Source organism: Cetorhinus maximus, chromosome 3 (assembly GCF_964194155.1).
Source record: "Cetorhinus maximus chromosome 3, sCetMax3.hap1.1, whole genome shotgun sequence".
Classification (NCBI taxonomy): Eukaryota; Metazoa; Chordata; class Chondrichthyes; order Lamniformes; family Cetorhinidae; genus Cetorhinus; species Cetorhinus maximus.
The window spans coordinates 67875689-67889072 of record NC_135881.1 but is presented as its reverse complement, the minus strand read 5'-3'; the positions used below and the strand labels follow the sequence as shown (position 1 = coordinate 67889072).

Below are 13384 nucleotides of genomic sequence, written 5' to 3'. Positions count from 1 at the left end.
CAAAATGAACATTACATGTCTATGATAAAAGCAAAAAACTGCGGATGCTGGAAATCCAAAACAAAAAAAATACCTGGAAAAACTCAGCAGGTCTGGCAGCATCTGTGGAGAGGAACACAGTTAACGTTTCGAGTCCGAATGACCCTTCAACAGAACTAAGTAAAAATAGAGAGGTGAAATATAAGCTTATAATTCACCTTTCTTCTATTTTTACTTAGTTCCGTTGAAGGGTCATTCGGACTCGAAACATTAACTGTGTTCCTCTCCGCAGATGCTGCCAGACCTGCTGAGTTTTTCCAGGTATTTTTGTTTTTGTATTACATGTCTATATATACCCCTATACGTCGGAATGCTGATAAACATATATTTGGAGTCACATGATTAGCAATCATGTGACTATTTCTATGATTCTAAAGATATCATTAAGGACCAATCACATATACTCATATGGTTAAGATGGACCACTGATAAACCAGATAACTAAAATGTTTTTCAAGAACTTGAGAAATTGAAAGGAAAATCAACTTTCATTTAATCAGCACCTTACCATGTCCTCAGGATGTTCTAATGTACTTCACAACCAATTAATTACTTTTGAGGTGCAGTCACTATTATTTAGTCAAACATGGCATCAAATATGCATTCAGCAAGGTCCTGCAAAAAACATCTGAGCTGAATGACTAGTTAATCAGTCGTTTTGGCTGAGGGGAAAGCATTGGTCAGGACACTGGGAAAACCTGTTGTTCTTTATTTGATGACTTCAGTTTGGCATCTCCTCTGAAAGACAACAGTTCAAACAGTGGGTTGTTATATTGTCTGTTTTGATGATATGCTCAGACCCTGGAGAGGAGCTTAAATCCAAAAACTTCTATCGGCAAAGCTAAGCTGCAACTTTATTTTTAATTTAGAAGGACTAAAACTGATTCTGATAACGTGAAATTAATTAGCTTTGTTTTCCTGGACCATTTTCATGCAGGATTAATTTCCCTTATACAAAGACTTTTTAAAAAGTAAGCCTTAAGTTTGATTTATCGCTAGATGTATCACAATAAGGGCAGTGTAGTTTTGGTACCTTGTTTTTAGCTTCTTAATTCTTTTGAAGTCAGGTTTCATAAATACATTTATATATATTATACATGCAAACAACTGAAGAAAAACAGTACAGGGTATTAACCCATTCCCAGGAATATCCATTTTGTCTATGCTGATTCACTCAATTTACATATTGCCAAACAAGTACATCTGTTAGCTCAGATCATAGGAAATCTCTACCATTTATATCTTTATGGGAATCAGCAATTTAAGGAAAACAATCTGATTTTAGATTAAGAGACAACAACTACTTCTTTTAACAACGAAAGAAAGCAACATTTAAAACCTGTGACATTGACCAATACCTCCATAACACACAACTCCAACATAAAATTAAAATAATGCATACCAACAAAGATGACATTACTAAGAAGCCTTTGACTCTGTCAGTCGTGAAGGCTTATGGAGTATCCTCCTCAAATTTGACTGCCCTCAGAAATGTGTCACCATTCTCAGCCTACTCCACAATGACATGCAGGCCATGATCCTTACCAATGGAACCAAAGACCCTATCTCAGTGAAGGCCGGTGTCAAGGCTGAATCATCACACAATACCTCTTCTCCATCTTTCTCACTACAAGGCTACACCTCAACCCAGCCAACTACCCACAGGCATGGAGATAATGACATCAAGGAATATTGGGATTGCACGGCAAAATGGCGTTGAGGTAGACGATCTGCCATGATCTAGTTGAATGGTGGAGCAGGCTCGAGGGGCTGAATGGCCTCCAGTTCCTATGCTCCTATGACATTTTGTAGAACAGATGGGAAGCTGTTCAATCTATGTCACCTTCAATCCCAAAGCAAAATCACTTCAGTCATTAAGCTCCAGTATGCATACAATGCTTGTGTCTGCACTTAGAGATCCTGGAAATGTGGACCATTTTACATATTGTGAGAGCTTCCTCTCGACGGAGACAGATATAGACAATAAAATTTATCATCATCTCCAATGTGCCAGCTCAGCCTCTGGCCAACTGAGGAAAGGTGTAATTGATTTCAAACCCAAGACTAAGGTCATGTCTTACTGGGCAGCAGTGATGCCTGTGTTCCTATATGCCTCAGAGGCTTGGACAACCTACAGCTGGCACCTCAAAGCACTGGAGAAGTATCACCAGCGTGATACTTCTCCAGTGTGTCTTCGCATGGTCCTCCAAATCCAGTTGCAAGAAAGGCAGTCCAAAAGCAACATCCTCTCCCAAGCCAACATACCCAGCATCCAGGCGCTAATCACTCAAAACCAGCTCCACTGACCAGGGCGTCATTCGCATACCTGACACGTGACTCCTGAAGCAACTGCTCTACTCAGAACTCGATCATGGTAAGAGGCTCTCAGGAGAACAACGGAAACACTTTAGCGATGTCCCCAAAACATCCCGTAAGAGATCAGACATCCCCATGATTCATGGGAGTCCTAGACTTGTGACCAGCAATAGAGAAGGTTCATTCGGGAAGGCACCAAACACATTGAGAGACTGCATCAGGAACATGCAAAGTCAAGGCATCGGAGGGAGCGCACAAACCTCTAAACAACTCATCTACCTGAGCCTCCAAGCACCACCTGCCCCACATGGCAGAATCTGCATATTGCAGATTGGACTTGTCTCAGAACCCACCGACCCACTGTGGAAGCAAGTCACCCTTGATCCTGAGGGGCTGCCTAAGAAGAAGACAATTCTACATTCAAAGATCGGCTAACATTGTACAGTGTTTCTATCAGGCAATCTGGCACCATATTATCTTGATATTACTCAGCTCAAAATCAGTGATAACAAAAGACTGCAACAAGCATTCAGGTGGCTAACTTTAATGACACTAATACAAAAAAGTGCTATCACTGATTCAAGTTTGCACTATTGATGGTTTTAAAGATTATGGTAAGCTCAGAGTGTACAACATTCCATTATCCTTTATAAAGTAGTAATGTTTATACAATGTATCATATGCACCTACCTATTAGAATGTTGTAAGATACAATGATCTTCACTGGGTTTGCCTTTAACATCTGGAACAAAGATAAATGTGTCAAAAATATTAAGAACGTCCCTATTATTTTCAAACTTTTGGTCCATTAATGCAGCTAACATTGACACTGACTACATTAAAAAAAAAATCCTCCTTACACCAGTCCAGGTGATAAAATTACTATACTTCATGTTGATGTGTTCAGCCTGTGTAGACCTTCATCCCCAATTGCTCGGTCAATTTTTTTGGCCTGCTTGTCTGGTTCAGACATACTTGAATCAAGGGCTCTGTACACTGTTTAAATATTTTGAATTCAGATCGTAGGTTAGCTGCATCCCAATTCAAACTGGGAAATTTTGTGCATATTCTGACAATATTCCTTTGATCTTCCTTCTTCTGTAGTAGCTGGGATGAGTGCCACTGCAACCACTTCTGCGCGCTTTTCCGAAGCTCGACGAGTTGTGGCGGGAATACGCCACAGAGTAATGGCGTCTTTGTTTTTTATTCAATTTATTGTTCAGCAACTCTCGAAGCTGCCTGTTATCATCACAACCTTCTCGGGCGTGATATTTATGACGTTTAAAATTTTTTTTGCATGACTCTCCCTCACTTGCTATCGATCTGGTTCACGTCCTGGTCACTTGCCTTTCCTGACTGATCTAACTCGGTGCTGGTCCTCTTGATGCACTGTCCCACTCACTGAACTGACAGGCTATGCGCTGCAATCATACCACAAGGGATCCTTCTGCTTACCAACTCTTTACTTGAGCACTAGCTTGGTGCTGTGTCTCTTTCAACCCCCTCTCATTCTTTCTTACCTTTTCTATCCTTCCTCCTTCATCTGCAGCCACTAATCTGTCAGTCTTTTCCATCTTCCAAAATATTTGTTTGCTCCATTCTGAAACTGATATTATATTTCCTATTTGCTAAATTTGTTCATTCCTTCTGCTATGTGATCTGTGACCTTGAGTATTTCACCATATTACTTATTTTCCTACTCTTACTGAGATCTGCCCTTTATTCACACATTACAATCTCTTCGACCCTCTAGTGCTAGAGATCTTATGAAGTTGGCAGTAAGCTAGAGAGAAGAATCGTGAACAATAAGGTGATAGAAACAGCCTGCCTAACAGCACCAGCTAGAAACAACAAAAGTAATTACACATGTAATAATACACTTATCCTGAAAACCTGCATGCATATTTGGTGCAGTCTGGTCTAGTGCAATCCAGAGCGTCTTCCCCCTCACTAATATCGACAGATAATTCACAAATTCCCTGCCTATATCATACTCCAAAAAGCATATTTACTCCACTTTAAATACTTTCATCATCAGCGGACAGAAATAGAATTGCCAACATCACAGGAATTATTCATAAACAAAGTCAGTTGCTTTCAAGGCTTCCTGGGGAGGTGATGACGTAATGTATTGTCACTATACTAGTAATCCAGAGACCCAGAGTAATGCTCTGGCAACCAGAGTTCGAATCCTGCCGTTGGCAGATAGTGGAATTTGAATTCAATAAAAAAATCTAGAATTAAAAATCTAATGATGACCATGAAACCATTGTCGATTGTTGTAAAAATCCATCTGGTTCACTAATGTCCTTTAGGGAAGGAATTCTGTTGTCCTTGCCTGGTCTGGCTTACATGTGACTCCAGACCCACAGCAATGTGGTTGACTCTTAAATGCCCTCTGAAATGGCCCAGCAAGCCACTCAGTTGTGTGGCTTGGCCAGGGGCGTGGCAAGTTCTGAAGCACAAGTCTTCAGTACTATTATTGGAATATTGTCTGGGCCCATAGCCTTTGCAGTATCCAGTGCCTTTAGCCATGTCTTGATATCACGTGAAGTGAATGGAATTGGCTGAAGTCTGACATCTGTGATGCTGAGGACCTCCAGAGGAGGCCGAGATGGATCATCCACTCGGTACTTGAGGCAGATGCTTCAGCCTTATCTTTTGCACTGATGTGCCGGGCTCCCCCATCGTTGAGAATGGGAATATTTGTGGAGCCTCCTCATCCAGTGAGTTGTTTACTTGTCCACCACCATTCACGACTGGATGTGGCAAGACTGCAGAGCTTAGAACTGATTTGTTGGTTGTGGAGTCGCTTGTCTCTGTCTATAAATTACTGCTTATGCTGTTTGGCATGTAAGTAGTCTTGTGTTGTGGCTTTACTAAATTGACACCTCATTTTTAGGTATGCCTGGTGCTGCTCCTGGCATGCCCTCCTGTACTCTTTATTGAACCAGGGTTGATCCCCTGGATTGGTGGTAATGGTAGAATGAGGGATATGCGGGGGAAATGAGGTTACAGATTGTGGTTGAGTACAATTCTGCTGCTGATGGCCCACAGCACCTCATGGATGCCCAGGCTTGAGCTGTTAGATCTGTTCGAATTTAACTATCCCATTTAAAACAGTGGTAGTGCCACACAACATGATGGAGAGTATCCTCAATGTGAAGACAGGACTTTGCACAAGGAATGTGCGGTGGTCACTCCTGCTGATGCAGTCATGGACAGATGCATCGCCACAGGCAGGTTGGTGAAGCTGAGGTTATGTTTTTCCCTCTTGTTGATTCCCTCACCACCTGCCACAGGCCCAGTCTAGCAGCTATGTCCTTTAGGACTCGGCCAGCTTGGTCTATGGTGGCGGTACCAATCCGATCTTGGTGATGGGCACTGAAGTTCCCCACCCAGAGTACATTCTGCACCCTTGCCACCCTCTGTGCTTCCTCCAAATGGTGTTCAACAGGGAGGAGTACTGATTAATCAGCAGGAGGTTTCCTTTCCCCATGTTTAACCTAATGTTATGAGACTTCATGGGGTCTGGAATCGATGTTGAGGACTCCCAGGCAACTCCCTCCCAACTGTATATCACTGTGCTACCACCTCTGCTGGGTCTGTCTTGCCGTTGGGCCAGGACATGCCCACAAATGGTGATGGTGGTGTCTGGGACATGATCTGTTACTATGATTGCATGAGTATGACTACATCAGGCTGTTGTTTGACTAGTCTGTGAGACAGCTCTCCCAATCTTGCTGTGTGTTAACTGGTTGTCACATTTACCTCCAGAATAATTGACTGCGCTTTAATGGTAATTAATTAAGTGTGAAGTGTTTCGTGACAAATTGCTTTGACAATTTTTAAAATATGCTAGAATAAGGTATGGAAGGAAATTTCGTATGTAGAGTGTTACAAAGATGTGCTATGTAGAATGTTAATTTGTAATGTTATCTACTGGAGACATATATATATATATTTATTGAACTTTTTGAAAGGAACATTTTGTGCGAAACAAACTAGCCTACAGCTAAGTTGCATTTATGAAGGCCACATGCCACCTTATAGAGACACAGCATCTACAGAGCTCTCAGAGACAAATAGCTAAAATAAGCCCCAGATTGATAGCAGAGCAGTCACATGACCCAGCTCTTGGGTGTAAAATCTATTGGAAATGAACTAACAGGGACTGCCAGGGGCAACAGCCTTATATATATATATATATATCTCTCTCTCTCTCTCTGAAACCTCTCTTAACAAAGCTGAACACTTTTGTGGTTTGAAAACCGACCAGAAAACCTCATTACTACAAACCCAGAGTTCTTAAAGGTGGATTCCAACTCAATACCACTGTCTTCAAGAGAAAAGAGAATCAACCAGCTATGACTGCAGAGTGACTCCTTCAGTGAGAAACCAAAGTACCAGCAGCCACCATGGAAATAACTCTCTCTATGTGAGCAAGCATTTGGACAATCCATGAATAATTTTTCTGGCTTAACCTTTTTTTTTCACTTGGCCAACATCTGATACTTTGTATGGCTTTATTTCTTTTTGTGCATGCCTGGGGAAGTTGTGCATGTGTTCTTTGCATTAATGGGAAGTTGAACATGTTCATACATTTTAAACCTTTTTGTAAACAGTTTCTGTATCTTTACCTGAGTGAATTTTAGTAATAAAACTAATTCCTTACTTGTTAGCTCAAGGAATCTGGCTGGTTTAATTCTTACACCGAGCTATATGCAAGTAAGCACATAATGAATTGGCAATCTCACTTTTTTACAAATTCAAACTCTGTCATAACCGATCCAGGAGCGGGACAAAGAGTCAGCTTACTCCTCCTAACCTGGTCAGTTAATTTGCAACAGTAAGCATAATTATCCTCAGTATGGTTTCCCTGAAATTATGCTGAAAGCTAGTGAGCTTTATCAAAGACATAAAAGTGTGGTTTGTCAAATAGAATTTTGCATACTGTGCAAGTATTAATTTTTAAAAAGGTTTACAGGAAGCTACTATGCGTTCAAAATAATCACCAGACTCACGTGAATAAAAGTTGTTTCACAAAAGCACTAGTTAATCTTCTCTGATACTGTTGACATTTTTAAAATCAATGGAATGGAGCAGATCCCAGGGTTAACTCCACTGATTCTGCATACTCAGAAATTGACCTGCAGACTGGTCCAGGCCTTGACCCAGCCCAGGCTTTAAATTCTGTTCAAAGTTCAGTTAGTATTTGAAGTTTCAGCTAGTTAGTTAATAAGACAGAAGTTGCATTTGCTTTGCGATTTTCATGTTCTCAGGGCATCCAAAAGACTTTACTGGCAATGAATTGTTTTTGAAGTATTTCATTACATCATATTAGTTACATTTTCAATTTTTAAAGTTAGAATTATTTCCACTCAAATTTGGTGTGGGCTGCAATATCTACCTTTTATTGTCAATTATTTCCTACTAACCATTTCAGCAATGCTGTATGGATAACAGAAACCAATAAGGAGATAGGAACAATACATTCAGACACAAAAAAATTATTTTTTACAGTTATAAAAACAATGAACAGCTGTCCATGAGCTAACTCCATCATCTGGAAATAACAGTTTTGTCAGGCCATTGCCAGGTTAAGAACCCTATTAAAAATAATGGGACCATTATCACAAAAAGTTCCTTCCACTTAGAGCTCAAAAGTCCTTTTTTTTTTAAGTAACGTATAAAACTTATTGAAAACAGAATTACCTGGAAAAACTCAGCAGGTCTGGCAGCATCGGCGGAGAAGAAATCAGTTAACGTTTCGAGCCTTCATGGCCCTTCGGCAGAACTGAAGCATAGTTAGGAGAAGGGAGAAATATAAACAAATATAAAGAAATTTATATTTCTCCCTTCTCCTAACTATGCTTCAGTTCTGCCGAAGGGCCATGAAGGCTCGAAACGTTAACTGATTTCTTCTCCGCCGATGCTGCCAGACCTGCTGAGTTTTTCCAGGTAATTCTGTTTTTGTTTTGGATTTCCAGCATCCGCAGTAGCTTTTAGCTTTTTGTTTTTATAAAACTTATTGGTTAGACATCGGGATGATCCTTTACAAAAAGGTACTCTTCCTAATCTTGCTCTTCGAGATTTTCCTTTCCTTCCCCACCCATCCACCTTTCTGAGCTATGGTTCCATACTTGATAAATTCGGGAAGGAAATCCAAAATCTGCCCCTGACCTGATAGGGAAATTGAAACTCATCCTAATCTCCTCACTCAAGTCATTAGCTAATGATCACTGACCCCGGCTGCTCTTTCGTCTCCACTAACTGAGAAAACACAGAAGCCAATCTCAGTCTCTCCCACCACCAATGCAGTAAATCCACTCAGACTGGGATCCTGCCATTCCTGGTCAGTATAGCTCAACTAGGTCAGGTTTTCCACCGACTTCCAGGCCACCCTCAGGCAGCACCCTCCCAACCCCTCCCCAGATGCTGCCTTCCATCTTGCTGGCATTGCCCACCCTCCCCTAGGCACTGCCCACACTCAGGCACTGCTCCCTCCTCCATCCATCCCTCCCTCCCAAGTGTGATGCCCTCTATCCCATGAGCACTACACCCACCCCACACCACACATGCCCCCCGCCCCTACACTCCAACCCTCCCTCCGTCCCCCCCATCCCCCCGCCCCCAGCACTGCCCTCCCCCTCTCTCCACTCCACCAGGCACTGCCCTCCCCCTCCCCCGGCACTGCCCTCCCCCTCCCTCCACTCCACCAGGCACTGCCCTCCCCCTCCCTCCACTCCACTCCACCAGGCACTGCCCTCCCCCTCCCTCCACTCCACTCCACCAGGCACTGCCCTCCCCCTCCCTCCACTCCACTCCACTCCACCCTCCCCCTCCCTCCACTCCACTCCACTCCACCAGGCACTGCCCTCCCCCTCCCTCCACTCCACTCCACTCCACTCCACCAGGCACTGCCCTCCCCCTCCCTCCACTCCACTCCACTCCACTCCACCAGGCACTGCCCTCCCCCCCTCCCTCCACTCCACTCCACCAGGCACTGCCCTCCCCCCCCCTCCCTCCACTCCACTCCACTCCACTCCACCAGGCACTGCCCTCCCCCTCCCTCCACTCCACTCCACCAGGCACTGCCCTCCCCCTCCCTCCACTCCACTCCACCAGGCACTGCCCTCCCCCTCCCTCCACTCCACTCCACCAGGCACTGCCCTCCCCCTCCCTCCACTCCACTCCACCAGGCACTGCCCTCTCCCTCCCTCCACTCCACTCCACTCCACTCCACCAGGCACTGCCCTCCCCCTCCCTCCACTCCACTCCACTCCACCAGGCACTGCCCTCCCCCTCCCTCCACTCCACCAGGCACTGCCCTCCCCCTCCCTCCACTCCACCAGGCACTGCCCTCCCCCTCCCTCCACTCCACCAGGCACTGCCCTCCCCCTCCCTCCACTCCACCAGGCACTGCCCTCCCCCTCCCTCCACTCCACCAGGCACTGCCCTCCCCCTCCCTCCACTCCACCAGGCACTGCCCTCCCCCTCCCTCCACTCCACCAGGCACTGCCCTCCCCCTCCCTCCACTCCACCAGGCACTGCCCTCCCCCTCCCTCCACTCCACCAGGCACTGCCCTCCCCCTCCCTCCACTCCACCAGGCACTGCCCTCCCCCTCCCTCCACTCCACCAGGCACTGCCCTCCCCCTCCCTCCACTCCACTCCACCAGGCACTGCCCTCCCCCTCCCTCCACTCCACTCCACTCCACCAGGCACTGCCCTCCCCCTCCCTCCACTCCACTCCACTCCACTCCACCAGGCACTGCCCTCCCCCTCCCTCCACTCCACTCCACTCCACTCCACTCCACTCCACCAGGCACTGCCCTCCCCCTCCCTCCACTCCACTCCACTCCACTCCACCAGGCACTGCCCTCCCCCTCCCTCCACTCCACTCCACTCCACTCCACCAGGCACTGCCCTCCCCCTCCCTCCACTCCACTCCACTCCACTCCACCAGGCACTGCCCTCCCCCCCCTCCCTCCACTCCACTCCACCAGGCACTGCCCTCCCCCCCCCTCCCTCCACTCCACTCCACTCCACTCCACTCCACCAGGCACTGCCCTCCCCCTCCCTCCACTCCACTCCACCAGGCACTGCCCTCCCCCTCCCTCCACTCCACTCCACCAGGCACTGCCCTCTCCCTCCCTCCACTCCACTCCACTCCACTCCACCAGGCACTGCCCTCCCCCTCCCTCCACTCCACTCCACTCCACCAGGCACTGCCCTCCCCCTCCCTCCACTCCACCAGGCACTGCCCTCCCCCTCCCTCCACTCCACCAGGCACTGCCCTCCCCCTCCCTCCACTCCACCAGGCACTGCCCTCCCCCTCCCTCCACTCCACCAGGCACTGCCCTCCCCCTCCCTCCACTCCACCAGGCACTGCCCTCCCCCTCCCTCCACTCCACCAGGCACTGCCCTCCCCCTCCCTCCACTCCACCAGGCACTGCCCTCCCCCTCCCTCCACTCCACCAGGCACTGCCCTCCCCCTCCCTCCACTCCACCAGGCACTGCCCTCCCCCTCCCTCCACTCCACCAGGCACTGCCCTCCCCCTCCCCCTCCCCCTCCCTCTCCCTCCACTCCACCAGGCACTGCCCTCCCCCTCCCTCCACTCCACCAGGCACTGCCCTCCCCCTCCCTCCACTCCACCAGGCACTGCCCTCCCCCTCCCTCCACTCCACCAGGCACTGCCCTCCCCCTCCCTCCACTCCACCAGGCACTGCCCTCCCCCTCCCTCCACTCCACCAGGCACTGCCCTCCCCCTCCCTCCACTCCACCAGGCACTGCCCTCCCCCTCCCTCCACTCCACCAGGCACTGCCCTCCCCCTCCCTCCACTCCACCAGGCACTGCCCTCCCCCTCCCCCTCCCCCTCCCCCTCCCTCCACTCCACCAGGCACTGCCCTCCCCCTCCCTCCCTCCACCAGGCACTGCCCTCCCCCTCCCTCCCTCCACTCCACTCCACCAGGCACTGCCCTCCCCCTCCCTCCCTCCACCAGGCACTGCCCTCCCCCTCCCTCCCTCCCTCCACCAGGCACTGCCCTCCCCCTCCCTCCCTCCCTCCACCAGGCACTGCCCTCCCCCTCCCTCCCTCCACTCCACCAGGCACTGCCCTCCCCCTCCCTCCCTCCACTCCACCAGGCACTGCCCTCCCCCTCCCTCCCTCCACTCCACCAGGCACTTCCCTCCCCCTCCCTCCCTCCACTCCACCAGGCACTGCCCTCCCCCTCCCTCCACTCCACCAGGCACTGCCTCCCTCCACTCCACCCCACCCCACCAGGCACTGCCCTCCTCCTCCGCCGCCCTCGCCCGGGGGCTGACTGTCCAACCGCGCTCCCCCCCGCCGGGCAGGCCACCCCTTGGGAAAGTTGGGGCGGCCGATGTTAGGTGACAGAACCCCCGACCCCTGGAGGACCTCCAGTCCGGGTACCGCAGATCAAGACTCCTCCGGTCGGGCAGCACCGCCTACCTGTTTTATACCAGCGGCTGAAGTAGCGATCGACCATTGAAGGACAGGCCTGCGCCTCCTCCGCCATCGGAAGCCGGGACAGATCCGCGCGCTGTCTCCCAGCAACAGACCGGAAATGCCCGAGGTCCAGTCGCTGGGTTGGGATTGTTCAGGTGTTCTTCTGCTTGTCAATATTTGTCACTGTTATATTCTTGTGTTATTTGTAAAGAGTTAGGAATTAATGTTAAGCAAATGTACATCCTGTGGACCACATTTTACTGCAGCAGCCACATGGAGAACTGCAGCAGATACACTCCATGAAGCCCCAGCAGTTGGAGTCTAAAAGTGTGATTACTTCAAACTACTGGTGATCAAAAAGTCACTGCAGCCTCTGGACTAGAAAAGTTGTACAGCACAAGGAAATCTGTCATTCCGCACAGATCTCCGTCACTCACACGAACATTCAAATTAGGAGCAGGTGTAGACCACTTGGCCCTTCCAGCCTGCTCCACCATTTATTGAGATTATGGCTGATCTGATTGTAGCCTCACATTCCTGCCTACCCCCAATAACCTCTTACCCCCTTGTCTATCAAGAATATACCTACCTCTGCCTTAAAAAAAAATTGAAAGATTTGAGGAAGAGAGTTCCAAAGAGTCACAACCTTCTGAGAGAAAAAAATTCTCCTCATCTCTGTCTTAAATGGGTGACCCCTTATTTTTAAACAGTGACCCTTAGTTCTAGATTATCCCACAGGAGGAAACCCTTTCCACAACCACCCTGTCAAGTCCCCTCAGGATCTTAAAGGTTTCAATGAATTCACCTCTTACTCTTCTAAACTCCAGCGGATACAAGCCTAGCCTGTCCAGCCTTTCTTCATAAGACAACCCACCCATTCCAGGTACCTTCTCTGAGCTCCTTCCAACATATTAAGGAGACCAATACTGTACACAGTACTTCATTTATGGTCTCACTCCCTGTTTGAATCAGTTCCATCCTGCTCATGATTCCAAAACGGTTCTGACCAGTTCAGTAATGTGACTAAACATGGCATTATCCCTTTTGTTTCTTCCTCAGTGTGTTAGGAAATAGAGATAGTTTAAGTAAGTTATTTGTGTATTTGGGTGTGTTAGGAATAAGGTATATCTCTAAGTTTATTTTGTATTTGTGTGTTAAGGAAAAGGGGAAGTTGAGTTTTAGTTTCACTTTAAAAGATGCTTGCATTGTAATGAGCTTTTATGACTCCTGAAGGGAAGGTAAAACAAACAAGGTAGTAAAAAACTGCAAAACAAAAACAGAATTACCTGGAAAAACTCAGCAGGTCTGGCAGCATCGGTGGAGAAGAAAAGAGTCGACGTTTCGGGTCCACACGACCCTTCAACAGAACTGAAGTATAGTTAGGAGAGGGGCGAAATATAAGCTGGTTTAAGGTGGGGGGCGGGGGGAGAGAAGTTGAGGGTGGGGTGGTTGTAGGGACAAGCAAACAGTGATAGGAGCAGATAATCAAAAGATGTCACAGACAAAAGGATCAAAGAGGTGTTGAAGGTGGTGATATTATCTAAGAAAAGTGCTAAT

General features: G+C 48.0%; 1 protein-coding gene across 1 annotated transcript in view; it reads right to left on the bottom strand.

Annotated features, from left to right (window-relative positions):
• abitram (actin binding transcription modulator) overlaps positions 1-12257 on the bottom strand; it is a 29270-nt gene extending 17013 nt beyond the window's left edge. Inside the window, exons 1-2 of the mRNA XM_078538523.1 lie at positions 11831-12257; positions 3046-3097 (exon numbers count right to left, since the gene is read on the bottom strand). Coding sequence (XP_078394649.1) covers positions 3046-3097; positions 11831-11897 — 119 coding nt within the window. The 5' untranslated portion in view covers positions 11898-12257. The remainder of the gene's footprint in view (positions 1-3045; positions 3098-11830) is intronic.
• Positions 12258-13384: the final 1127 nt, after the last annotated feature.